Source organism: Nuphar pumila, chromosome 4 (genome assembly GCF_984573655.1).
Source record: "Nuphar pumila chromosome 4, dmNupPumi1.hap1.1, whole genome shotgun sequence".
NCBI classification, from domain to species: Eukaryota; Viridiplantae; Streptophyta; class Magnoliopsida; order Nymphaeales; family Nymphaeaceae; genus Nuphar; species Nuphar pumila.
This window is the reverse complement of record NC_143252.1, coordinates 127,406,386-127,433,925: the sequence shown is the minus strand read 5'-3', so window position 1 is coordinate 127,433,925 and position 27,540 is coordinate 127,406,386. Positions and strand designations below refer to the sequence as shown.

The 27,540-nt window shown below is 36.4% G+C and overlaps 1 protein-coding gene across 1 annotated transcript in view; it reads right to left on the bottom strand.

The window, feature by feature from the left end:
- Positions 1 to 14,230: 14,230 nt before the first annotated feature.
- LOC149840983 (NAP1-related protein 2-like) overlaps positions 14,231 to 27,540 on the bottom strand; it is a 70,708-nt gene continuing 57,398 nt past the window's right edge. Inside the window, exon 10 of the mRNA XM_090003519.1 lies at positions 14,231 to 14,320. Within this exon, the coding sequence (XP_089859645.1) occupies positions 14,288 to 14,320 (33 nt within the window). The 3' untranslated portion in view covers positions 14,231 to 14,287. The remainder of the gene's footprint in view (positions 14,321 to 27,540) is intronic.

Genomic DNA, 27,540 nt, shown 5'->3' with positions numbered 1-27,540 from the left:
ATGGAATATATGCACAGAGGTTGTGATGGGTACGAATGAATGGGCTGGGTGATGGCCGGGCTTGGACAAGGTGAATGTAAGCAGTTGTGATGATGTTGTTGTTGCAGGGTATATCAGATGGTGATGGTGATATATTGCAACATGAGCTGCAAAGGGTACTATTACAATGAATAGTACCATTTTGCAGAAAATATAGAGGAGTGATGTGGATGTTTGCAGGAAGGTATGTAGGAGCCAATAGTGCTGGAGGGATATAGCTACAGGGTGGCTATAGACAAGATGTTGTTGGTGACAGCACAGATGAATGTGTTGTCAAATGGTGGTAATAATGGGGAGTACTGCTACAGTAGTAGCAATGGATGGAGCCCCTTTCAATGATGGGCTGATGTGATATGGTTTGTGAAGTGAAAGTATTTTGAGTGGGGTGGACAGTGGTGATTGTGGCATAGTGAATGTGGAAAAGGGGTGGAAAAGAGGGTATGGCGATGGAGGTGCTCATATGATGTTGTGAATAGGTGGTGGCATAAGGTAGTGAGGACCTATGCAACAAAAAATGATAAGTGTTGCTGTGAGTGGGAGGTGCACAAAAGGTTGTGCAGTGAAGCAGGTGTTCGGTGATATGCTAATGACATATTGTGGGGAAAATCTGGTGGTATACCATAGGACGCTGTTAAAAAGAAATCTAGTGACATGCTCTAAGGATTGAATGCTGTCGAGAAATTCCATGACCTACCAATGATATGATGCACTGTAAAATCAAATGTGACACTATAGGAACACCCATTTAATTTACGAGATAGACAGTGATAGGATACAAAAACATGAAAATATGATATGAAGAGGCATCAGATATGGGGGAAATGAGAGTGTGACGTACATGGAAGACTAATGTAATATGGATGAACTGGAAATATATTAGCATATAACATCAGGAAATTTACACAGGGATTCCAAAGACAAATAACTGAAATTTTTTGGGATGCCGGAAAGGGTGAATGTGCCGCAAACAACCTGTCGGCAACATCATTTCTATCAGTTGATATCCAATCCATGGAACAATAGTGACTGCTTAAGTATTATCTTGAATAAACTGGGTTGGCTCTCACCATGCATCCAGCAGCAGGGTCTAACTCCCTGGATGACCTTATTGCTTGCGTGAGCTACTAACCCCCTTTGATCACACGAAATGCACCCACATAGAGTTGTATATAAAAATCTGGTGGGAGTTGAGTTAATTATAGCCCACGAGCTTGGGTTGTCATGTATGACAACGAATTTAAATCATCAAACCAATGAATGATGGACTCGTGTGATTAAATTTTGAGACAGACATGGTCAAAATTGCTCCCAGATATTGAGTAGATCGGTTGGCATTCACAGATATCTCTACTTCCATCTGAAGAAGATGTTGACAGACCTATACCCTGCTTAACAACGCTTGTCATTGCTCTAATTCCACAGCTTATACTGAGTTATGGGCAATGAACTGAACAGAAATAGACAATCAATAGTAGGGGAAGTATTTCAGTGGTTGTTACTTCCAAAACTAGCTATGAATAAGTTCCGGGATTCCAAATTTGATAAAATAATTTGTTATTTCTGACACATCTATAGACCAAACTGTTGAAGGAGTTTTATTGAGAGCAGTGAGTCCAGGGGCCTTAGAGATACCCCTTACAGGTCATATTTGATATTGAAAGAATGTGTAATCTTACTTGCCATGTTGTTTAGCAGGTTTGAAAAATAGTCTGGGAGTAGATCAGCGACACAAGGGATGGAGCAAAGATACAGGGCAATCTTTGAGCGCAGCATATCCAAAACAATTTGGATGGAGTGAAAGACATGGTGACAAAATGCAAGATGAGAAAGATAAACATATGAGATGCATGGGTGATGAGATATATATATGACTAAATGTGAAAAGAGGAGAAAAAAAAAGGGAATAAACAGACAAGAAGATAACACAACAAGGGAAATGTTGTAAATCAACCGACAACTGATGCTATAAATTGAAACTTTGTGCAAACATAAATGGAATAAAGATCTTAGCCCAAATTCCATGAAAACGTGAAATGTAAAAAGTGAATTTAGCATGGTAGGTGTTGATGGAAAATAGAAATAATCAAATTGTTTCTGACGATAATAATGAAATAATGAGTTGCAAAAGACCAATATTCTGAAGCATAAACAATTCGATAGTAATCGCAGACAAAAAAAAATGAAGCATGTACCCTGTTGCTGCGTGTGGGTCGGTACTGCCTATAGGTAGACCGGTGCCACCTCTTATGCCTTCCATAAACAAGAGAAGGCGAAGAGGAAAAAAAAAGTTAGAACAATATGGAAGTGTGAACACCCCAAATTTTCCAAAAAATCCAAAAGCGACCTTTTTGCCCCTAACCCCGTTTTCTGAGAAAATCAAGTCATTTCTTCAAGATTTTCTGAATTAAAATTTCATATTGATATATTCAAAATTAACTCCGAATCCGAATCCAGTACTCTAAATCCATATTTCCTCAAAATCCGGATCCAAAACCATTTCTGAAGAAATTTTCTCAAAATAGCTTTTAAATTCTCAGAAAAATTCCCTTCTGTAAAATATTTTTTACAAAAACACAAAAACACAAAAATATTTCAAAAATTTGTTAGGGAGCCCCCTCTTCGCAAAAACTTGAAAATAAAGGGGGTCCCTTGAAAATTCGTTTTTTAAGGTTTTTGTAAAAGAGGGTTTTCAGGCGCCTTCTCCCCTTTTTCACAAAAGATCGCCATCTCCAGGAGCCTCTCAACCTCCATCTCCGAACCCATCTTCCTCCTCCACCATTGATGCCTAACGGCCTCCCCTTCTGGAGATCTCTCCTTTCTCTTTAAAAAGGGTCACGAAAGACCTCTTTAGATCATCCGCCCTCACCCCCGCATTTCCCTTTCTTCTGCTTCTTTCAATCCGTTATCACCCCACCATCTTCTGGTCTCTCTTGGCACGATCGATCGCACATCACCTCTGCATTTTTCTCCTTCACAATCTGCTTCTCTTCTTCTCTCAAAGTCATCCCTCTGGTTCTCTCTAAGTCGAAGAGAGTCGATATTTACTGCAAGGTCACGACCCTGCTTTCTTTTTCAGCCTTGTAGAATCCCGGTGAGTCTTACATTCCATCTTCTCGTTTTTTTTTTTTGCTTTCTTTTGTTGTTTTCTCTTTATTTCATTGACGTTTTTGGATTCTTTTTCTTTTCCTGTCCCATTAGCGCACCCTGGATGGCATTGGGTTGTCTGTAACAATCCTAATGTGTCACTGTGCTACAACAAAAGGGAGGATCATGTTCCAACAGTTTTTGGGCTTTTGTTTGTTTTGTTAATCTATGGTTTTATTTTAGTTCTACTATCAAATTCAATCATCCTATATGTTGCGTCCGAATCCCATCCTCGATTTTGCCTTTGTTTCTATTTTGCTGGGAATTTTCAATTTCATATTCATATTATTACTTCCGCGTTCGGGATTGGATTTTCTGTTTGCGTTAGTCATTATATTTTGATCTTTGTGCTTTCTTGCATCCAGATTTCTGATTAATCTTTAACTTTCTGTTTCGTATGAACCATCGCATCATGTTTGTATTTTCATATCGACATAATCCCTGCCTTTAACATCCTTTGCATCTCATAACATAAGCATGAATGTTGGTAAAGCGTCATCCGATGATGATTCAAATAACATTAATATTAGTCATTCATAATGTAAACAGAGCATGCTGGGTTATTTTATTCTGTAAAAATCGATTGTTGAAATTAACTTAACAGATGGAATCACTTGGTAACGCTAGTTGGATTCGTGAAAGGAATCCACTGTGGAAAATCTCTGACGCTTGGCCAGTGTGTTGAAGAGGCACTCGTGGCCTGTTGTTCAAACCATTACTCAGCAATTACGTATTGAAAAGCAATGGTGATCATTCGTTGTTCCACAATGCCCTGATCCCTCAGATGAACATCGTGGGATGAAAATTGCATCAGCTGGGTTTTACAGTGATTGTAAAAACTCTGAAGCAAGAGGATCTACTCAAAGATATGACAGAACTTGAAAATACCAACGTATGACAGGAAAATTTGAATCACATAAAAGGTTCAGATCCGATTGAGTGTGTTCTCCTGGATCGTATATTACAGATCACCGTTTCCCATTTCCTGTTCTAAATTGTTCTGTTGAGGTGCCTGGTTCCTGTGCATTGTTCCCATATTGAAAAAATAATTGTTCTCACTAAACAGGTTATGTCGGAAGGGTTTTTTTTTGCAAGGGTTTGCAATCATTCCATTTAATCTCTGTATATAGGTGAATTTCTTCACATGCTTCTCTGCTGAAGATTACAGATCATTAAAGAACCAGTCAGGATCGATCTATTCCTCAAGTCAAAAGGATGAGCCCACGATCCTTTCAAATTTCAACCAATCGACGGATCGGTCAAGTTCAATTTTGAAATCCCTGATTGAGGTATGCATTCAATTTTGTTTAAAGTTTCAAAACTCATAATCAGAATCCTGGAACTGCTGGCACTGTCACTTCAAACCAGAATTCAATCTGGGTTCTGTTGTCTCAGAACAATCTGCTGTTCATTTTAACTGTCAATATTGTTTCGGTTGCTTTACAATTTCTGTAGTCTATGGTTTCCACCTTTACTTCTTTTTTTTTAAAATCGATGTCATATTAGTAGTTCTGTAAATCTGTTTGAAATATTTAGGTGGTACCCTCTGATTTTGGTTATTGCAATCCTTTCGTAAACACTTTATGTAGCAGGGGTTGTACATTGAAACTTTGAGAATAACATAGTAGAATATATGTATGATAGATCATATCTGGCAATTTCAAGGCATGTGGTTTCTTTGCTTGATCATGTTGTTGATATAATTAAATCATCTTGAATGGAACATCAAGGGATTATGTCTCTCCTACAATCAAATATTTAGTCCATCTGTATTGGCATTTACCCACTTTACTACATCTTCCATTGATATATCCCATTCTAGTAATTTCAGCATGTCATGCACTTACACTCTACTTATCTTTTGCCACACTAGTGTCACCAGCGCTAATGTATTTTTTACACTCCATCACCACCATTTCACCTCATCAATGCATAACTTACCTACACTTTGTATCTCATCAGTGCCCTCCGTCACTTACCTACAGCCTTAACCACACTTTCAGCACATGTGCAGAGCACCAAGCTCCTCGCTCAGACGCTAACTGCATCCCTATCATATCTGTGGTGCTCAGTCTAGCATTCACATTTTTCACATAACCCATATATGTAGCCTCTCGATTGGCTACGATCCACTTTCCTCATACGTTGCCTTCATTGTTACCTGTCCCCTGTACACATTTTGTACACAGTTTTCCATCTTCACGCTCCAGCTAGTATTGTTCACCATCACAGATTTCCTGCTACAGCCACTCATTATAACTATTTCCTACCATTGTTGTAAGCATGTGTCTTTATTTTCTACTACCTTACCCCATGCACTTTGCCTCACGTTTGTTAGCTGTAAAACCTGGAAATCCCCTGTCTTCATTGTCATTTACCACATACAGCCATGATACCTTTAGTAAATCCCTGCAACTCCCACAGTAGATACATATACTCTCACTACTGTCAAGAACATCAGTCTCCTACACCCTCCTGTTGCACTGTCATGAACAGCACTTCAGGAACCCCCTGCATTGTCTTCTGTCATGTGTACCCCATTGGTGATCATGAGAGTTGCCCGAAAGTCCACAGAACTGCTGCAAATTTCTTTTTGCAGCAACTCAATAAATTGCTTTAATCCCTTCATTTGCATGATTATCCCTTCATTAGCTTTCATCTATTTACACTAAGTACGTGTTATATATGTTATATATACATGTGTACATATATGTATGTTTATACATAATATATATAGGTATGTATGCATATATATGCATGTATGTATATATATATATATATATATATATATATATATATATATATATATGTGTGTGTGTGTGTATGTGCTCATATATATATACACGTATAAACCCTCATGTATATATATATATATATATATATATATATATATATATATATATATATATATATATACATATGTATGTCATTCTCCATTTTCTTTATATATCTTGACCTATGAGCATTTCATCATTGGTCCCCATGTAATATGTACAACATCTTTCTATTTTTCATATTAACAAAGTATTTTGCAGGGAATGTGAAAAAGATATCATTACTTGGGGTTGTACATTTGATTTTATCTATTGTAATAGTTAGATTGGAATGAGAATTTACATTTCCTGCTTTAGGTAGAATGAATGAGCATTATAAAATGCCATGAATTGTTTGTTTTCATGCATTTTTACCTTTATTTCTCAAAATTCTCACAATGGCAAAACACGAATGGCACGTGCACCATTTCGTAAGAGATAATAGATACTAAGTTGATGATCTACATCAATGGCCATAGTCAGGGTGTGGACAAAACTTAGCATTTCTATCTTTTACAAAATAACACCAGATCCACACTTGATCCATTTTCAAAATTCATCATATTTTCCTTAAATATTTTTTCTTTTATCAGAATTTAACTTAAAATTAATTCAAAATATATACCAATGGCCATAGTCAGGGTATATTGTGAGTTAATTTCATTTTAAATTCTATAAAAGCACCAAATGTGTTTCATTCTTCACCTGAATTTAAACATAGATTATTATATAATACATCCAATGACCATAGTCAAGGATGTATTATATCTTCAATCTTATTTTAATTCATCCAAGGAATGAAATAGCTTTTCAAGATCCAATTTCAAATTCCTTAAATTCATTCATCATTTAGGATAGAACTGCATCATATTTTCAAAACTCCTTTTTCAAAAACTCCAAGTGATGTAAATATCTTCCTCAATCTATTCTTATAAAATCCAATTCATCCTTTCATTTTCAAATTCAATTTCATTTTCAATCTCAGAGTTCAATTTAACTTTGAGATTTCAAAGTCATTTTTGTATTCAAATTCAAAACGGATTTCAAAGTTCTATTTGGCTTTGAAATTCCAAATTCATTTTATATTCAAAACTCCAATCAAACTCAAAGCTCAATTTAACTTTGAAATTCTTGATTCCTCTTCTAAATTCCAATTCAAGCCCCGAAATTCAAAATCCAATTTGACTTTGAAATTCATTTGTATATTCAAAATTCTAAATTTCATTTTCCAAGTTCAATTTAAACTTGGAAATTCTTAATTCATCTTCTGAATTTAACAAATCCAAATCCATTTTAGGATCCAGGATTCAATATTCATGTTGGATCTCAGACTTCAGATCCAATTCCCCTTTAAGATCTCAGACTTCAGATCCAAGAACCATCTTAGGGTCCAGAGTCCAACTCTACATTGGATCATAGACTTCAGATCCAATTCCATTTTAGAATCCGGAATCCAACTATATTTGGATCTCAGATTTCAGATCCAATCCATTTTGAGGATCCAGGACCCAATTCTACATTGGACCTTAGACTTCAGATCCAATTCCACTTTAGGATCCAGCATCCAATTCTACTTCGGACCTCAGACTTCAGATCCAAATCCAGCTTAGGATCTAGAATTCAACTCCACTTCGGATCTCAGACTTCAGATCCGAATCTATTTTAGGATCTAGAACTCAACTTCCACTTTGGATCTTAGATTTCAGATCCAATTCCATTTTAGGACCCAGACTCCAATTTCACTTTGGATCTTAGATTCCAAAATCCAAATTCATTTTTAAGATCTAATCCCATTCCCAATTCGAGATTTCAAAACCCAAAGCCCTTTCCAGATCTCATTTAAACTTCCTAAATCCACTTCTATTCTTAGATACCATCTGGATTTCTCAGATCCATTCTAAATTCCCAACTTCAAAAACTAAATTCAATTCCATCTCAAGTATTCATTTCCTTTCCTAAATTCAAGTTCAAATTCAAAGTCCATTTCTGACTTTGGAACTTCATCTCCTTTTATTCCAAAGCTTCAAATCATTCTTCCAGCTCTAAATTATTTCAAAAACTTCGAACTTCTTTGATCTATCTCAAGTTCTAAGTTAGATTTTACCATTCAAAACCATTTTCTTCACTCCATTTATCAAGTTCATCTCAGAAAACTTGGAAATTTTCAAAACATCTTTCAAAAAGAGCATGCATCCTTATATTGCACAAGCATGATTCTTTGTGCATTTAGATCTTTAGGATAAATTCTTAGATGATATTTAGGCAAAGTAAAAGGCATAGATTCGATCCTTGGTTCGATTACCCCTGGTAAAGGCGCCAGGAACGGTCGAACCTCGTACCGACGAGCGAATCATGTCTCTCCATTTTTCCGCAAATTTTCAAAACGGAGGCGAGTTATTTGCTAAATATTTTTTAAATTAAGGTCAAGTGATACCGCGCACAATAGTTCCTCTTCTCTCTTTCTTTCTTTCTTTTCTCTTCTTCTTTTCTTTCTTTTATTCCACTCCCTTCAAAAAGGAGGAGAATAGAGGTTAGAAAAGGAAAAAGAGAAGGAAGAGAGAAACCAACGAGAGAGGAAAAAATTTGCGATGATCACAGGAAGAAATGCAATGAAACGAGGTAACGTTATGCTACAGATGTATATGGCATGCTGAATATAAACAGTGAGGAAAAGGGAACAAACTAATATCATGACACGCAGGTGCAACTTTGACACCGTGAATCATATTTGGAAGGAAAGCAAGAAAAGTAACTAATAATAAAGAAATGCAAAAAAAAAAAAAACTCAAAAGGGGAAGGGGATGGAAGCTGCTGTATCAAGGCCATATCCATATTAATCGAAGGTACCTCTTGCACTTGAGAGAGGCACTCCGTTCAGTGATGAATGGATCATGGAGTAAATATAACCCAGAAATCGAAGTAAAAAAAAAGAAATAAAAAATGAAACAGGATACTAATTAGAATAGCAGTATACGGGGTGAGGAAAGACCTAACATGGATGAGATGAAAACTGGATGAAGAATATACATTAGCAATTAATCGTAGAGATATTATCTCCACAAATGCCAGTCACTCAGATGAATAACCCCTTTAATTCACAACTTGCAGAAGCGTCATTCAAAGATGCCAATCGTCAAGATGCATAACATATTTTTTTTATTTATGTCTTTACAGAGTGAAAAATATAAATGAGAAGTAAAATAAAAAAAAAGAAGAAAAGAAAACCGACAAGTGTTGTTGGAACATGATCCTCCTCTTTATTTTGCACATCGATAGATCGGTATTGCCATGCGCAAATCGATACTATCAGTCGGTGCTTTACTGAAGCAAGAACAAAGAAAACTAGGGAAGAGGAATCAAACGAAGAGAGCGGAGGAAAGGGGTCTTCTTACCACGGTTAAGCTTAGATTGAGAGAAGAAAAGTATGGCTCTGTAATCCTGTTGTAGGGGTTGGCTTCCTTTCTTTACGGGAATTCTGAAGGAGGAAGGAGGCGACTTCTTCTGTGGCCTTGAGGGGAATCGCTCAGAGGAAAGGGGGAGAAGCAGAGGCGTGGAAAATGGTCGAAGGGGGAAGGTTGAAGATGGTACCTCGATAAGAAGAAGTAGTTCTCCAGAAGAAGCTTGGAGGAGAAATTGATGCGTGAAGATGGATTGAAACCCTTCCTTCTGAAGAAAAATTGATGCCTTAAGGAGGCTTGGGTGTCTCTTTTTAAAGGGAATGAGAGGTTCGATCGTTGAAGATCAATGGTCTGAAGAAGATAGGTTGTTTTGAGATCAATGATGGAGAGAGGCCTTCCTGCGATGGAGGTTTCCAGAAGAAAATATGCGGGAGGGAGTCTGTTGGAAACTTTCCTTTTTTCCAAAAAGGAGGTTTCCTTTTTAAGAAATTTTTGTAAAATGGTTAAAAAGTGAGGTTTTTAGAAAAATCAACTTAAAAAGTTTCAAAACCATTTTGTTTTCCTTGTAATTTTTCTAATTTTTTTTGTGTTATTTTTCATTTTTTTGTATTTTTTGAATAAAATCCTAAAGTTTTACGGGAAAACAAAGATTAAAAACTAATTTTTTGTATTTTTGCAAAATATTTATAAAAGGGAGTTTTTCTAAGAACTCAAGGCAAATTTTGAGAAAATTTCTTCAAAAAATGGATTTATATCTGGATTTTTAGGAAATATTCGAGGTTTACAACCTCGAACTTAGAAATATAGGGTTGTGGATCCAACAGGATGTCGGATGAATTACCCGAGCCATTCAAAACCATTTTCAATATTTTTGTAATTTTAATTTGAAAATCGGACAACGGGGCTCAGATTTGGATTTAAAACACTGGGTTTGGATCCGAAATTGAATTTGAATATATCAATATGGATTTTAATCCAGAAAATTTGAAGAACGATTGAGATTTAGCCTTGGTTTTCTCAAAAAATGGAACCAGGGGCAAAAAGGTCTTTTTACAAACCTTTGAAAAATTTGTGGTGTTCATATCATGCATTGGATATTTTATGAATAAATTATAATATTTATGTTTGCATGTATTAGATAATTTATGTCTACATGTATTAGATATTTTATGAATAAAATATGATATTTACGTTCATATGTATTGGATAATTTACGTTTGTATCCATTAGATAATTTATGTTCACATGTATTGGATATTTTATAAATAAAATATGATATTTATGTTCATATGCATTGGATAATTTATGTTCACATGCATTGGATACTTTATGATTAAACTATAAAATTTATGTTTGCATGCATTGGATATTTTATGCATAAAATATGATATTTTTGTATGCATTGGATAATTTATGTTCACATATGTTTGCATGTATTGAATAATTTACAAATAAAATATGATATTTATGTTCGCATGCATTGGATATTTTATGAATAAAGTATGATAATTATGTTCACATATATTGGATATTTTATATATGCATGTATGAAATTAGATAAGTATACACATGTTTTGAAGATGATGTATGTATACATGTGATGAATGTTTAAGCTCATAATAGAGCTATGGTTCACAGAACCCTGTTGACTATTTTAAACGGTGCCTGAGGAAAGGAAAATAGATTTTGACACCTATCATCTTAAAGACAACGTGCAGAAGTGCCGGGACAACATCAAATAGATCCATTTTTTGGAAAATGAGGTCAGCCCGTGAGAGAATTTTTGGAAGGCCTTTCTCAATAACTACTTCCTCCTATACTCTACAAACAAAAAGAAAATAAAATTCCTGATTTACGTTAAACCTCTTACGTAGGTATTGAATTGGGTAGCACTCTGCTATATGACGGAGTATCCTGCTACGTTCTTTTCTAAGCTATTTTTAGTTTCTTCAGAAATTTCTGCAGCACTTCCTCTCTTTGATGGATAAAGCATGCATTTCTTTTATCCATTTTAGCGGCATCTCCTCTCTTTTGCGGGAAGTCGCTACGCTTAACTCGAAAAATGAATGTATATCATTGTGCATACTTTGCATTCATCAAAGTTAATTGAAAGCTTGGGCCATAGTCAGGCCATACGCAAATGACTTAGTATTTACGTAAAGAGCAGTTTTGCCAAAAAGCGAAGCCTTTCCAATAGGGGCTTCATTCGTCAAGTAGAATCTTGAACGAGGAGCGGTAAAGGAATCACATCGGCGATTTGGAGTTGATCTCCATTTGAACGCTCATTTACGCGTCATATATGTAATATAAGCAGAAGCATGTGCTTTACATGGCGGTGGCGTAAATGAAATGCATATACTTATTGTTCGGAGTGTGTAACCGAACGAAATATTCTATATATATATATATATATATATATATATATATATATATATATATATATATATATATATATATATATATATATATATATATATATATATATATATATTTGCAGAAAGCAGAAGCCTTGGCGTCATTTAACGCGACGGCGTAAGTAAATGCATAATCGAAAGTGCATAATCAAAAATTGCAGAAAGCAGGGAGCCTTGGCATCATACGACGCGATGGCGTAATGTAAATGCATAATCGTAAATGTATAATTGGAAATTGTAGAAAACAGGGAGCCTTAGCATCATATGACGCAACGACAAAGGTAAATTACAAGACCTTGGCGATATAAGATGTGACGGCAGTCACTAGACGATATACACAAAGTGTGGCATCCAATGAGAGTTACGAGGCGAGCGGGTGAACACCGAAGTGTTCTGAAGGGCTCAACCAAAAACTAGGGGAAGATACCATTTTTAAGAACGCATATACTGTGTATTCAACATATATATCCGACGATAGTTACGAAGCGAACGGTTGAATACCGAAGTGTCCCAAAGGGCTCAACCAAGAACTAGGGTCAGATACTACTTCAGAAAGTATATGTTATATACAAACAAGCAAAAACTTGAAAGGGATGGATCAACGAAGCGAACTTACTTCAAATCGCGGAAGAAATAGCTCCAAGATGCTTTGTCTGCTTTGAAAGCTTTGATCCTCCTTTCGAATGGTCAAACTAGGTCAGATGAGGTCGACCTAGTTGAGAAAGAGATAGAGTAGGTCGAGCTGCTCAACCTAAGTGGTTTAAACTAAATTGGATTCGGTCCAAGTCAAGTGGGTTTAGCAGGTTCGGTCTTAGCCCATGCAGGCTAAATCTAGGTTCAGAAACCCAAACCAAGATTCAGGATGAAAAAGGACTTCGACTTTGACTTCAAACCCAACTAGGTTCAAGTCAAGTCAACTGGGTTTGGACCAGGTCAGGTGATCTAGGACCAGGTCAGGTGATCTAGGACCAGGTCAGGCAGGCTCAGACCAGGTCAGGTGGGCTAGGCTCACTGGGGGAGGTTCTAGAGAGAGAAAGGGTTAGAGAGAGAGAGGGGTGGAAATTTTTAGAGAGAGAGGGAGCTCCTCTATTTATAGGAAATGAAACTTGGGCCCCAAGTTTCATTTTTACCTTTTTGCCCTTTGCTTTTTCAGAAATTCTAAGTTGAACTTATCTAAATAGGATATTTCATGGAATATTCTGGGAATATTTTAGAAATATTCTAGATATTTTTGAGGAATATTTTTGTGGGTCCCACCAAGATTCTTGCAAGTCCCACAAAAATGTCGAGTTTTCGATGATTTTTTTCCAAAAAATTCTGAATACGTCATTCCCTTCGTATTGACGTAACTAAGAAAGTTGGCTCGAGAAAATCTCTTGATTTCATCCAGGTAGAAAGTTATGACTTCCAGAGTGTTTGAGCATATATTCGCAAAGCGACGAATATCCTAAGTATAACTGCTTTATAGAAATTGATTTGTTTCGCATTCTGAGTGAAAATGTTATTTTTACCAGTAAATGTCTTGTGAATTTTATTCAGGAATTATACTGAAAAATTGTGTGTCTTACAGGTTAAGATTTGTCAAACCTCGGAATCCATTTTGATAAAAAATATTATCGATCACCATAATTAAGTTCTTGACCAGCTAAGTCAAGAACGATGTTAAGAAGGAAACCTCTTATTTGAAAGGTTTGTTCCATGTCTTACTATGCCTTGGTAGTTGTTTTATTAGCCCACTATCTAGGTTTAAGATGACTGGTTATTTGGTACTAAGTTTTTGGTTTTTCATATTTTCATGCTTTGAAATCTCATTCTATGATTGAAACTGGTAGACGTTCCTTCATGGAGTTGACATGAAATGCCTTGATTAAGCCTTTTCATATCTCTATGCCCTATATCATGTGTTTAATTTAATTCTCATTTTTTTTTACCTTTGCTTATTCCTTGTGCAAGAACAAGTGCTTATTGATGGTCGAGCTCTGATGAGATTTCATCATCAACTGTATCATAAGATAAAATAATTTAGGTTTGCCCTGTCTCTCTTTTGCTTGTGGTTCCTTTCCTGGTCAGTAGTTTAAGAAGTTTTTCTTACATGGGAGGTCGGCTCAGTTTCTTGAAATTGTTAGTGTAATTGCTCAAGGAGCTAATCTACTTATAGATCAGTCCCGAACCTATAACGACACCAACACATACCTCTTGAAAATGTATTTTTTTTTAACCATTGCGAAAATCTTCCCAGAAACCCGGGGCCTTTACAGTTTCACTCCCAATTGGATAACCAAACACACCACAATAGAGCTTACACTTATCATTTATACCAAACTCAACTATTATTCATTTATTTGAAAGAAAGAATGTTTAAACAATGATTGTATGAGACATCAGAGTTATTTAAATGACATAAAAGTAAATAACGTAAAATTGAGTCACGTTGTCCTTCTGTGAACCGTCCAGCAAGAAGGTGGCACTCGTAACTCTCTCAGAAGTCAGTCGCTTCACTGATCATCTGCGGCTGTGAAAAACCATAAAAGTAGGGTGTCAGAATCGAAATCCTGAGCACAAATACATCTAATAAAACACGTGAGCATAACGAATACAAATAAGGTTTCATGCAATCATTTAGAGGAAAGCAATTATGACAACTTTATAATTTCAATTAAGCATTCATGCAATATGAAATAGTTTATAAGCATGAAGAATCATCAAGTAATAGCATGGATCATAATTTAAGTAAGCAGGACATTTAGCATGCATTAAAAATTAAACTTCATGCATTCATTATCATGTAACGATTAAGGGAACAAGTAAAATATGCATGTTCTAATGCATAGCAAGATTGTGCATAATTTATATGCAATGCATGAATACTTTATTATCTTTCATTAAAGTTTTATCTTTCCATATACATGCCCTATTAAATGCATACAATTTAAGTTTCTCTTTTTAATTAATTAGCATTGTCTACGGATACATCAAAGGGTACAAGCCCTAAGGTCAAGTTAGGTTTCCAAGGTAACTTAGCACACAAGTTGTATTTTTATTTACTGGGTTTCAAGCTTAGCCATCGACTGAATCACCTTCAGAACATTAGACCTTTACATCTAATGTTGAGGACACCAGGGACACCTCACGCCGACAGGTGTCACTTTCTTGGTATACCAAAACAATAGTTGTGTCTAACACACCACCTCCAGGTCAAGTGACGGACTCTCCCTAAAACTGTGGCTAGGAGAAAGAACATCAATATCAGTTTCAGGGGAAAAGTAAAGCACACAGAGTGTTTGTATCCTCGTGGTCCCCCAAAACCGAATCTCTAGGATTCTTATTCTTTCGATGAGAGATCCCAGAATGTATATTACACTGTTCTTATTCATTATATTTTTTATTAAAAGCCAATTATTGAGTTTTGTCATTCAGCATGTAAAAACAAAGGCAAAAGCTTGCATCTGCTCGTGCGAGAATCATCACGAGACTCTCACTCGTGGAAACACATAGAACAATGCAATATAGTGCAATAAAAATAAATGTGATTTTTACGATGCATTTAGAATACATAAAGGAAGAACAAACCAAATCTCGAGGCTCATCAGGCCCATGATGATTCATTTCGAACATTGATGCATCGTATGCACAAATCATAACAATATGCAATTTATGCAATAATACCAACATAATTTCAAATGCACATTCATTCATACAAATTTAACAATGTGCATGGGCTACTACAATCATATGCATGTGTTCAACATCCATGTGAAATTGCTTTCATGTAATCACTTAACACACATGCATTCATTCATGATTCCTAAGTACATGAGAACATTTATGCAGGATTATACATGCTAAAGACACATCGATTTCATGTATGCACATGCACTTAAAACCAAACTTCATATAGTATGGTGCTTAAGCATGTCACATCAAGTCAAAGCATATCAATAATACTAAATCTTGACATATCTAGAAAACCAAAATACATGCACCCAACACATGTTGGTGTAAACACCCCAAATTTTCCTCATCTATTCTTAAAAATCCCTCCTCGTGTAGTGCCAACCCTGTAGGTCAGTGTAGGAGTCAAACCCTGAGTCAGTTTCAAAAAATCAACATTTTACCCATTTTCATTAGGAAAATTACCATTTTACCCCTAGGTCATCCCGGACCCTAGTCAGTCGGAGTCAACTAAGCTCATTGGTTAGTTCAGAACATTTAGAATATCAGTCATTTCAAATTCATTTGAGCACACAGTGAGAAGACCATTTTCATTTCTGACAATTCCTGCCAAAATGGGATCATTTCTTCATAAATGAGCTCATTTCTTGCTCAAATCCAAGCCAATTGTCTCTGAGTCAGTCATTCACAGTCCGTCTTATCCCTCAGAGTATAACTTGAGCTCACCAGGAGTTCGAGTGCTCCTGTTTCAGTTCAAAATCATTTCTAAGTGTCCAGGAGCCCATTTTAGTCCATTTCAGCTCTTTCAGCTGAAATTGAGCTAAGTTCAGTCAATTGAGCTAGTGTTCGAGCTTCGATTTTAGTTCATGTCAGTATTATTGACTTTTTTTTTAGCTCAAAGCCAGCTCAAATTCGTAATTCATTTCACTCCAGTGACCATTCCGTACCATTTCTCTAAAAATGGCAACTTTTCTTGAAAATTCAGTCGGAAAGGTCAGTTGAGTCAGTGTCTGGTGAGTTCATTTGAGTTTTGAAACTCTAAAACCCAGCTCAATCTAGCTCATCTCAGTTCAATCCAGCTCGAACCCCAATTTTCAGTGTCACTCTGACCCAGTAGAGTCCCGAAAACCATTTCTTGAGCTATTTTGCAAATTTTATCAATTTTAATGCTTTTAAAACTAGTACAGCTGCCAATCGGGGTCTAACATCTAAAATTCTTCATTCAGGGTCTGCATTTCGCATGTCATTTTTCAACATTTCATATCATTTCTTAGCATTTCATAACATTTCATCACATTTCATTTCATTTTCGAAGTCCAGAACTCCAGTTTTATAAATTTCAATCCAGATTGAGTTTTAAAAGTTTTCAGAAATCAATTTCAAACCCCGGGTTTTCAAAATTGACATTTTTACCCCCGGGAGTCTAAATTTGGAGATATTTTCTCAAGAGAAATAATCTGGATTTATTTCAAACTCAAATTTTTGAATTCTACACTGGATTTGCTTCGCAACGGGATATTGAACTTCAAAATCCAATCTCGCTTCAAAAACTGCCAAAAATAGCTCGTTTTGTTGGAAGCATTTTCTCGAGAAAAACAATCTGGATTTCTTTCAAAATTACATTTTCAAATTCTACACTGGATTTGCTTCGCAACGGGGTATTGAACTTCAAAATCCGAGCTCGTTTAAAAAAACTGTCAAAAATAGCTCGTTTCGTCTAGAAACCTTCTGAAAAGACTATTTTACCCCTCTAATCTTCAAAATGAATTTCAAAATTGAAATTTGGACCCGCTCTGAGATGGCCCATTCATTTGCATTTTTATTTTATTAAAAAAAAAAGATGCTTCTTTTTATTTGTTTATTTTTGTTTTTATTGATTTTTATTTATTTTATATTTTTATTTTTTTAGAGAGGAGGTGGGACCCACAAGGTGGTCACCCAAGCCTCCAGCCCCACTTTCCATTTTCGCATTTTTTTCTTTCCTTTTTTTTCCCTCCTTTTCTTTCTTTCCTTTCTTTTTTCCTTTTCTTTCTTTTTCTTCTTCCTCTTCTTCCCTTCCTTCCTCCCTTCTTTTCCCTCTTGCCCAGCCATTCACGTAGAGGCCCTTTCCTTTTCCTTCCCTAATTAAAACTAAAACTTAGGGAAAGATAGGATCTTTTCCTAAGTTAAGAAAACCAAAAAAAAAAAGAAAAAACAAAAGAGGAAGCTACGGTTGATCTCAATTCACGTCTCTCTCTCTCTCTCTCTCTCTCTCTCTCTCTCTCTCTCTCTCTCTTTTGGGTTGCAGTCTCCATTGCTGCACTTTGAGCATTCCTTCAAGCAGTCCAGCAACTTCTTCCAGCCAAGGCAGCAGCCACCGGAGGGGAGCACCAACCAGCAGCCACTCCTCTCACTTAGCACCACCGCAGGCCATTATTCCAGCCACATCTCCATCATTGCCCAACCAAAGCAGCCTCCCTTCCTTGACAGCCTCCATTGCAGCCCATCTCCAGCATCAAGGCAGCCACCAAAGGGGAGCACCAAGCTGCAGCCACCTTCAACACAGCTTCAGCCACTTCCTTCACGTCAGCCACCCTTCTTGGCAACAAGGCAGCACCACTTCTCCTCTCTCCCAAACGTTTGAGTATTTGGTAGCAGCAACATCCTCCAAGCCACAACACCTCCATTCACGACGGCAAAACCTCCATCTTTTTCAAGTTAGCAGCAACACCATTGCCATAGCTTACCTTCAGCCAGCCCAAGGTAAGATCTTCACTTTTTTTTTTTACTCTTTTATTTCCTTTATTTTCATGCTTAAGGCTACATGGAGTAGGGAATCCGCCCAATGAATGGACTGGATCTTCCTTTTTCACAGCAACATCAAACATAAGAGTTCATGTATCCCCTCGTAATGGTTTTGATTTTCATATTTTATAGAATTTCATATTAAAAAATTGCATTTTCATTATGCATTTTATTCATTTTATATAGATTCTTGATGTAGAATCCATAGAATTTCAGTTTTGTGCAAAGTCTATACGTTATGTCATATGAGTTATTGCACCAGTAAATTCTGTAAATTTTAGAATAATTGGTTTTACATGTCTTTGTTTTTCTGCCAAAAACCCAGGTTCGTTTGGGTTTTGGAACCCTATCAAACAAATCAAACCCTAAATCGGGTTTTCTGTCATCCAGAAATTTCAATTCCTGCTTTAGCAGACAAGAACCTCCGACACCACCCTTGTGGGAGATCCGAATCGTCCTTCAAAAATCACAGTGGATTCATAATTGAATCTACTTGTGATCTGGAAATTTTTATATTTTTCGAAGCAGTTTTGCCCTCTTACAAAAATCGGATTTCCCAGACCTATGGGAAAATCTCGATTTTCCTTTGTCAGGGTATAGACAGGTCCTAATGCATCAAGTCTGTCAAATCTGTAACCTGTCTGAAAAAACTTTCAACATTAAAGTTGTTCCTAACATAATTTTATATCATTTCCCAAAATTTGGGAATTTTTGGATCTGTTTCATTATTTTTCCCGGATTTTCTCTTTCTGTCTAACAGATTCCAATGTCCAGAAATTCCAGAGATTTAGGTCTCTGATAACAGTGTGGCCTTTTCCAAACCGTAACCCTAATCCCAATGGTGTAAAAAGATAAAATCTTCTTCTGTTTGTCAGAAACATTTTACCACAATTTAAGCCATTTCCCATCTGTATGCCATTTTTCTCACATTTTCTACCGAAACCTGTCTGTTTCCTTCATTTACTAGAGTCGTCGGATTCCGATCCGACTTTCCGGAGTGGTACAACTCCGACCATAGGTCAAAACCAGAAAGTGTAAAAATAAAAAATCCTTAAATTACTGTCCTCTGTCACCCCATGAAATTTGGAAAGTTTTTATGGAAATTTGATATCCTAAATCCCCTTTAGAATCAACATTTTAGGCAAAAATCACAAAATTTAGGGTTTTTATTTGAATTTCCATATTTAAAAATACAAAAAAATATATTTTAGAGATCCATTATGTTTCTAGGGTTATTTTAGTTGTCCATGCCAAATTTGGTTTAATTCCAAGTTCATTTGCTCCATGTGTTAGTTTATCTTTAAATTCAGAAGCGAAAATCAAGTTAAATTCGATATTTTATGATATTTTCGCCATGTTAGGGTTTGTATCATGTACATAAGCATGTAGAATCATATTAGGGTTAATTTTAATCTCATTTTCATTTCATATTTTTCAATTTTGCAAAATTTATTTCAGAAAACCCTGGTTTCAAGGCCATAGTCTTGTTATCAGGGGTATTTTGGTCATTTTGACCTAAATTTCGAAATTTCAATTTCTAATTCTCCAAAATTTCATGCATATCATCATATTTTATCATATTATGTTTGATTTATTTCATTTGATTTTCAAAATTCCAAAATTTACAAAAAAATTCTTTTATAAAACCCTGTTTTCAAGGTCATTAGGGGTATTTTGGTCATTTTGACATCAATTTCGAATTTTCAAGTTTATTTTCGAAATTTATTCATTATTTATCATGTTTATATCAAAGGGGGTATGAATTTGGGTTTATATCTGAATAATATCCGATAATTTCCCATATTTTTAGATAAATTCAGAAAAATCTACATTTTTGTGCTAACCTTGTTTTCCAGTTTTGCAGGAATATTCAAGAAGAAGACTTAGCCATTTTATTTCTTTTATTTCAATTCAATGTAAAAATCAATGTAATATTTGGAATAAGAGTTACATTTCTGCTTAGAATAGAACTGCATTGCATATAGTTTAATTTATGCAAATTTTAATATGTGATGTATGATTCATGCACATTATTTCAAATTCACTATGGTTTACACGAATGGCACATGCACAAGCTTTTATGCAGTTTATAAACTCGGTGGGATTCGTATTTATGGCCATAGTCAGAATACGAAGAAAACCAAGATTTATGATCTTTATATCAGCCACATTCAGCCTACACTCTTAGGCTAACTTCAAAAATGCACTGCATTTCTCAAAGTTTCAAAAAGATTTCTCAATTCCTTAATGAAATTCCCTTTTCAAATTCATATTCATTCATTCATAAAATTCAAATTGCATTATTTTCAAACTCATTTTCCAATTTCAATTTCAGAAAATTCAGTTTTCTCAAGAATTTCCAAGTCTTTCTCAGGATCTGATTTTCTCAAAATTCTAAGTTTTCAAATGACATTTAAAAGCATTTCCCAGGTTCAAATTAAGATTTTCCAATGTTTTAAAATTCTCAAATTTCAAAATCCCAAGTTTTCAAAAATCGATTTTCTCAGATTTCCTATTTTCTTGAGAACCCAGTTTCATGAGAATCCATTTTCCATTTCAACAATCCTTTTCCAATGAACTTCCTATTTTTCTCAGAATTTTCAAATCCATTTCCTCAGAAAAGCAATTCCAAATTTCAAAATCAATTTTCTAAAGTTCAAATTTTCTTGAGAAATCACTTTCCAATGCAAATTTCTGATTTCCAATGAACTTCAATGATTTTCCCAGGAATTCCATTTTCAAGCATTTTCCAGTCCTTTTCTAAATGCATTTCAATTTTCCAAAGCAAACATCATATTTTCTCAAACTTGCAATTTTCAAAATTCCATAGCACAAGCCTGATTCTTTGTGCATTCTAGGAAAAATAGAGCATAATTTAGATATTTGAGTCAAGTTAAAGCACATAATTGGTCCTTGGTTCAATTACCCCTGGTAAAGGCGCCAGGAACGGTTGAACCTCGTACCGACAGGCGGATCCCATTCCCTGGAATTTTCCCGCAAATTTTCAAAACGGAGGCGAGTAAATTTTCAAAACAATTTTCAAAACTTTGGTCGAGTTTGACTCGCGAATTCGTTTCTCTCTCGAAAGGGAGGGGAAAAAATTTTGCGATGATAACAGGTTTGGCGACCGAGATGGGACCTGTCTTCGCTTGATCAAGTATGTGCTTTAACTTAGCTCAATTATCAAAATTAGGCTCTATGGAATGTCAGCTTTTAATTTCTGATATCATGTGAACCTAGGAGCCTAGACTTGAACCCAGCTGACATGGATTGCATATAGATTAGGCATGGTTTGGTAGGACCATATTGAGGAGAATTATGCATGCTCACATAGACTTAGGTCTGAAATACAACAGTCCTCAATCTAGGACTTGTATGAAAACAATGTTTGCTTCTTCAAAAAAAAAATCAAAATTCTCTCTCTTTAGGATTTAGAGCCCTTTGTTTGCCTGCATGTGATCATATTTCAAAAACCACCCCACCTATGTCTACCCGGTCTTCATGTTGCTGGGCTCTCTTCCAGAACCATAGTTCGGGACAGAGCCTCACAACTGGGCCACTTATTTGGGCTAACGCCCCCCTGCCACGTACCAAGGGCCATAGTCCAACGTATATCGGCAGACGCTCAAGGATGTTGGAAAAACACAAGCCTAGACCCGGAGATGAGTTTTATGCCACGTACATCGAGCCTCGGCTCGAGTATATCGGCATAGCATGATTGGACACAGTTGATCTGAGCCTAGAGTCAGGATTAGAGTCCTAAAGCTCTTTCAAAATTGAAGCATTTAGAGTCAGCCTTTTAGGGAGTGCTGTATGTGCATAAATGTTTGTGCAGGATGTGATTGTTCTTATATTACCTCTATTTTCCTATATTTTTCCTAAAATATTTTCAAATACCCATATTTTTATCTTTTCCTTTTATTTCCTCAAACCCTGGAAGATTTTCCCAAATATCCAATTTCTTTCAAAACTCCAGGTGATTTTTCCTTCTTCCGTTCTACTGGATCTCGAATTTCCAGCTGCATTTTTTTATCTTGCCTGCAATTTTTCAAAATCATATGTTTTCTTTCCTTGGATTTCAATCATTTTGTCTATTTGCCAAATTCTCCATCTTATTTTCCTCGTGCATATCTTGATTACTGCAGTGGAAATTGTTTACCCACTTGCCTTCTCCTTATTCTAAATCCATTTGTGGAGTGTTTTCCAAAAGATATCTCTCCCCTTCAAAATGGTGTTTTCCTCGTGGTTGACGACCTCGCCTAGGTAACAAGGCATATTTTCCATTATTTATTTCTCTTACAAAGAATGACAACACAATTGTCGTGATTTCAGCGGCGACTCCATCCCTAGTAATGGGATATTCTTCCAATTGTCTACCACATCATCAATAATCATTTTTTTTTCCAATCCAAAATTTCCTCAGAGTCTAATCAAGACTTCATCCTGCAGAGAGCATCCACAACACTTGATGGTTCGAACAAGGTCAGAAAAAAGAACCACATCATCACAGCACTCCTCAGCCTTAGAAGGAGAAATGGATCATCCCGTGAATCAAGATCAACAACAAGAGGATGATGGCATAGACCCACAGATGTATGCCATGTTCCAGAAAATGATGACCAAAATGATGAGTGAACAGGCTGGGACCAGTGCAGAGAAGAACCCATTCAGAGAGAAGTTCCATGGACACAAGGATAAGAAGAACTCCAAGAAGCAAATTCAGTCAGAGGAAATTTCAGATGAATCAGAATCAGAGGAAGACACCGATGAAGAATATGAGGTGCCTCCGGCATTTCAGAAACAGGGCCTAAAACAAAGGAGGAGTCGCAAATCAAAGAATCAAGTTGCAGAAGAGCCCCTGCAGTCACAGTTCAAAGAAATGGCCAAAGTTGTTAAAGACCTGCAAGCTCGCGACAAGGGCAAGAAAGCCTTCACTAGTGAGGATTTTTATGATGGATTAGAAGGAGACGAAGAACTGGAAAATCTGCCCCGCAAGTTTATCAAGTTCGATGGTTCTGGTGATCCCAAAGCCCATCTCGCCATGTTCTTCGCCGAATGCTCCAAATTCAAGAGAGACAATAGGTCCCTATTTCTCTGTTTTCCTCGTAGCCTAGAAGGCACTGCCGCCAAGTGGTACTCTAAGCATATCAATCCAATCGAGCTGCGAGAATTCGATAAGGTGGTCAACCTATTCATTGAGCGATTTCTGTTCAATACTGAAGCGCTCCCAACATTGAGCCATCTCTGCAATCTAAGGCAGAATGAAAATGAAAAGGCAAGAGACTTCATTCGCAGATGGAGAGAGACCTGCAACAAAATGAGGGATCCTATATCAGAAAGGCATGCTTTATCCTTGATCCTCAACAATTTTTCGCAACCTCTGAGAGGATTAATCTCTACCTCACCCTCCAAGTCTTTCGTTGAACTCATTGAACGAGCTGAATGGCTCGAAATGGGAATAGAGAATGGAGTCTATGAAGGCCTTACCATTGCAAGAAACAGTCAAGATGCCAAAAAGAAGGCTCACTTCACTTTTGCGGCCAAATCTTTCAATAATAGCAAAGGTAACAAGAATGATCATGGCAACAGTTTGGAGAGAATCAAAAGGCAAAAAGGGAGAGACATCAATTGTAATAAACCTCTCCAATCCAGTCCTCAACATCAAAAGAAAGATCAGGAAAAATCAAAGCGCAAGGACTGGAGAACTGATCGAGAATTCACCCCTCTGGATCAGACACTCGAGAGTATACTCGAGTATATGCTTGAGAAAGACCTTGTTCGGTTGCCTAAAGCCAGTGATCCTCCAGCAATTATAGGCAGATTCAAAGAACAGTTTTGCAAATTTCATCGAGCAGTAGGGCATGATACAGAAAACTGCTTCGTCCTTAAGAACATTGTTCAAGACTGCATTGACAAGAAGCTCCTCGTTGAAGATTGAAAAGAGGACTAGTCATCCTGACTAAGCTTTTTCCATAATCATTCCAGAAGATGACAATGCCAACAATTTCCCATTTTTCATCTTGCTTTTTCAAAAAGAATAATGTAATCCCATTCTCCTTCCTTGATTTTAAAGCATCAATAAAGTCATCAAATTTTTCAATAGCTTGGCGCATTTTATTTGCTTCTTCTTCCTTTTCAAAATGTCTCTCTTGTGAGGAATGATTTTGAGGACGTATATTAGTGAAGAAGCTGGTCAATTATTTTTTTTTTATTCAAAATTTTCCTCCCCAGTCACACTGGGGCATTTTTTTTTTTTTTGAAAATTTATCTTTACCTCAAAACATCCTGTATGCAGGCAGGATAAACCAATATCTCATTTTGCATATATATGCACTCATTTGCATTAATTCTGCATTCATTTGCATCAATTTGCATTTAATCATATTCATTTGCATTAAATTTACATCAATTCCCCTTCAGGTTAAGGGATAAACCTGAATCATTTTCCATAATTCTTCAATTTCGACCTTCGGGTCATCCAATTTCCAATTTTCAAATTACCAAAATTCTCAATTTCGATCGCCAAGTCATCCAATTTCTATCCCCGTTCAGGATAAGGGGATAATCCTGAAACCGTTCATAGAAGCAATCCAAGTCTATATAATAGTCCCCGTTCTTCATTGAACTGATAGTGTTCCGAGTGAACTGATAGTCGTTCTTCATCGAACTGATAGTGTTCCAAGCGAACTGATAGTCGTTCTTCATTGAACTGATAGCGTTCCAAGCGAACTGATAGTCGTTCTTCATTGAACTGATAGTGTTCCAAGCGAACTGATAGTCGTTTTTCATTGAATTGATAGTGTTCCAAGCGAACTGATAGTCGTTCTTCATTGAACTGATAGTGTTCCAAATGAACCGATGATCGTTCTTCATTAAACTGATAGTGTTCCAAGCGAACTGATAGTCGTTCTTCATTGAACTGATAGTGTTCCAAGCGAACTGATAGTCGTTCTTCATTGAACTGATAGTGTTCCAAGCGAACTGATAGTCGTTTTTCATTGAATTGATAGTGTTCCAAGCGAACTGATAGTCGTTCTTCATCGAACTGATAGTGTTCTAAGCGAACTGATAGTCGTTCTTCATTGAACTGATAATATTCCAAGCAAACTGATAGTCGTTCTTCATCGAACTGATAGTGTTCCAAGCTAACTGATAGCCGTTCTTCATTGAACTGATAATATTCCAAGCAAACTGATAGTCGTTCTTCATTGAACGGATAGTGTTCCAAGTGAACTGATAGTCGTTCTTCATTGAACTGATAGTGTTCCAAATGAACCGATGATCGTTCTTCATTAAACTGATATTATTCTCAGCGATGGTCGTTCTTAATTGAACCGATATTGTTCTCAATGAACAGATGGTCGTTCTCAATTGAACTGATATTGTTTCCAGTGAACTGATAGTCACCTCCTTTGGGGAAAGGAGAGGATAATTTTTGTCACGGGTGCATTAAACCGGACTTCAAATGCTCTTTTTCACCTAGGATTTCAAGAAAACTTTGTCAATTTGTCAATCAAATTATTTGTTGATTTCAGAACTTTATTGCACAAATTTTTACCTCAGTTTACCTTCAGTATTACTTCCAAAAAGGCAAAGCTTTTGAGAAGAAGGATTCAAAATACCAAATTCTTTCTATTGGCCAACCAAAAGGATGAAGGATAAATCCTCGATATGGTCAGAAAAGAAGATTCAATATTTTTGCAAAGCCATAGATGATTGATATTGATCGCAGTCAATGGCACATTTTAAAGACCATTCTTGTGAAAATGAGGCAGTGGAAATATCCTGAGTGCTAGAAAAAGAGAGAATTCATCCCAGCCCTGTCTCCTTAAAATCACCTAAGTTGCAATTAAATATCCGCAAAAGAGATCTCTCACTTGTCGTCAAGATGAAGGCGAATTAAGCGAGTAGACCTCCGGGGCCAAAGAAGATTCAAAACATCTCCAAGATGACGGAGTTTGTGATGGATTCTTCTAGGGAAAGTCCAAAGCACTGTCGAGATGAAGGCAGATGCGATGAACCTACCGACAATCCCTAAAAGATATTTAATTTCAGCTATCCTTCAAAAAAAAAATCTCCAACCAAGAAGCCAATATCGTCAAAGAAGGATCGAAACATCTCCAAGTTGAAGGAGTTTGTGACGTACCCTTCCCAAAAGAGAGCAAGAGAGAAAAAAGAAAGAGAGAAAAAGTCAGAACATCTCCAAAATGAAGGAGAATGTAGCAAAAACCCAAGAGAGCCAAAAGAGTGCAGAAAGATTATCATGAGAGAAACTCCCAGGATATCAAACTGCCAAAATTTGCCAAGAATTTCTTTAAATTTGTGCAATTCTATTATCAATATTCTTTCATCAGTTGCTTTCATAATATCAAATTCTCTTTCTTGGTCATATCAAGGAAATTGATAACCTCCTTGAAGAAAGTCAATCGCAAGAAATTTGGATGCTAAATCTTGATTCTACGAAGTGAATCTCGTTTGGAGGTAATGCTTCAGGTAGAAAAGAAGGAATATCTTTGCAACAATGTGCATCATTTTCAAAAACTTTGAATCAACAACAAAATTTCCAACATTTTAACAATATTTTCTAGCTATCCTGACGTGAAGTGAGAGCTTGATGTCCGTTTTTGATACATCCTGACACCAATTTTAAATCCTTCTTAAGGACTTGATTCCACCGCCCAATCAGGACAAGGGTATAAACCTGAGCCTCATTCAAAGAGGTATTCCATTTTCCGCCCGATCAGGATAAGGGTGCAAACCTAAGTCTCATTTCTATGAGATATTTCAATTCCCAATCAGGTTAAGGGTACAAACCTGAGTCTCCTTTGATGAGGTATTTCATTTTTCGCCCAATCAGGATAAGGGTATAAACCTGAGCCTCCTTTGATGAGGTATTTCATTTTCTTCCCAATCAGGATAAGGATACAAACCTGAGCCTCCTTTGATGAGGTATTTCATTTCCCGGTCAGGTTAAGGGTCAAACCTGAGCTTCATTTCTACACGAGGTATTTCATGTCCCATCCAGGTTAAGGGCAAAACCTGAATCTCACTTATTTTGAAGTAAATTTCTCTTCTAAATTCTCCATTTCATATCTACCATTTTCATCAGGGCTAATTTCTTCATACCCAGTCAGATCCTTCTAACTGGGGCATTTTTATAGACCAAATTTGGTGTGTTTTCTTTGCCACTAAGCTCGTCTTCAAGCCGACTTAGTAGCAAAGAGGGGCATCTGTAAACACCCCAAATTTTCCTCATCTATTCTTAAAAATCCCTCC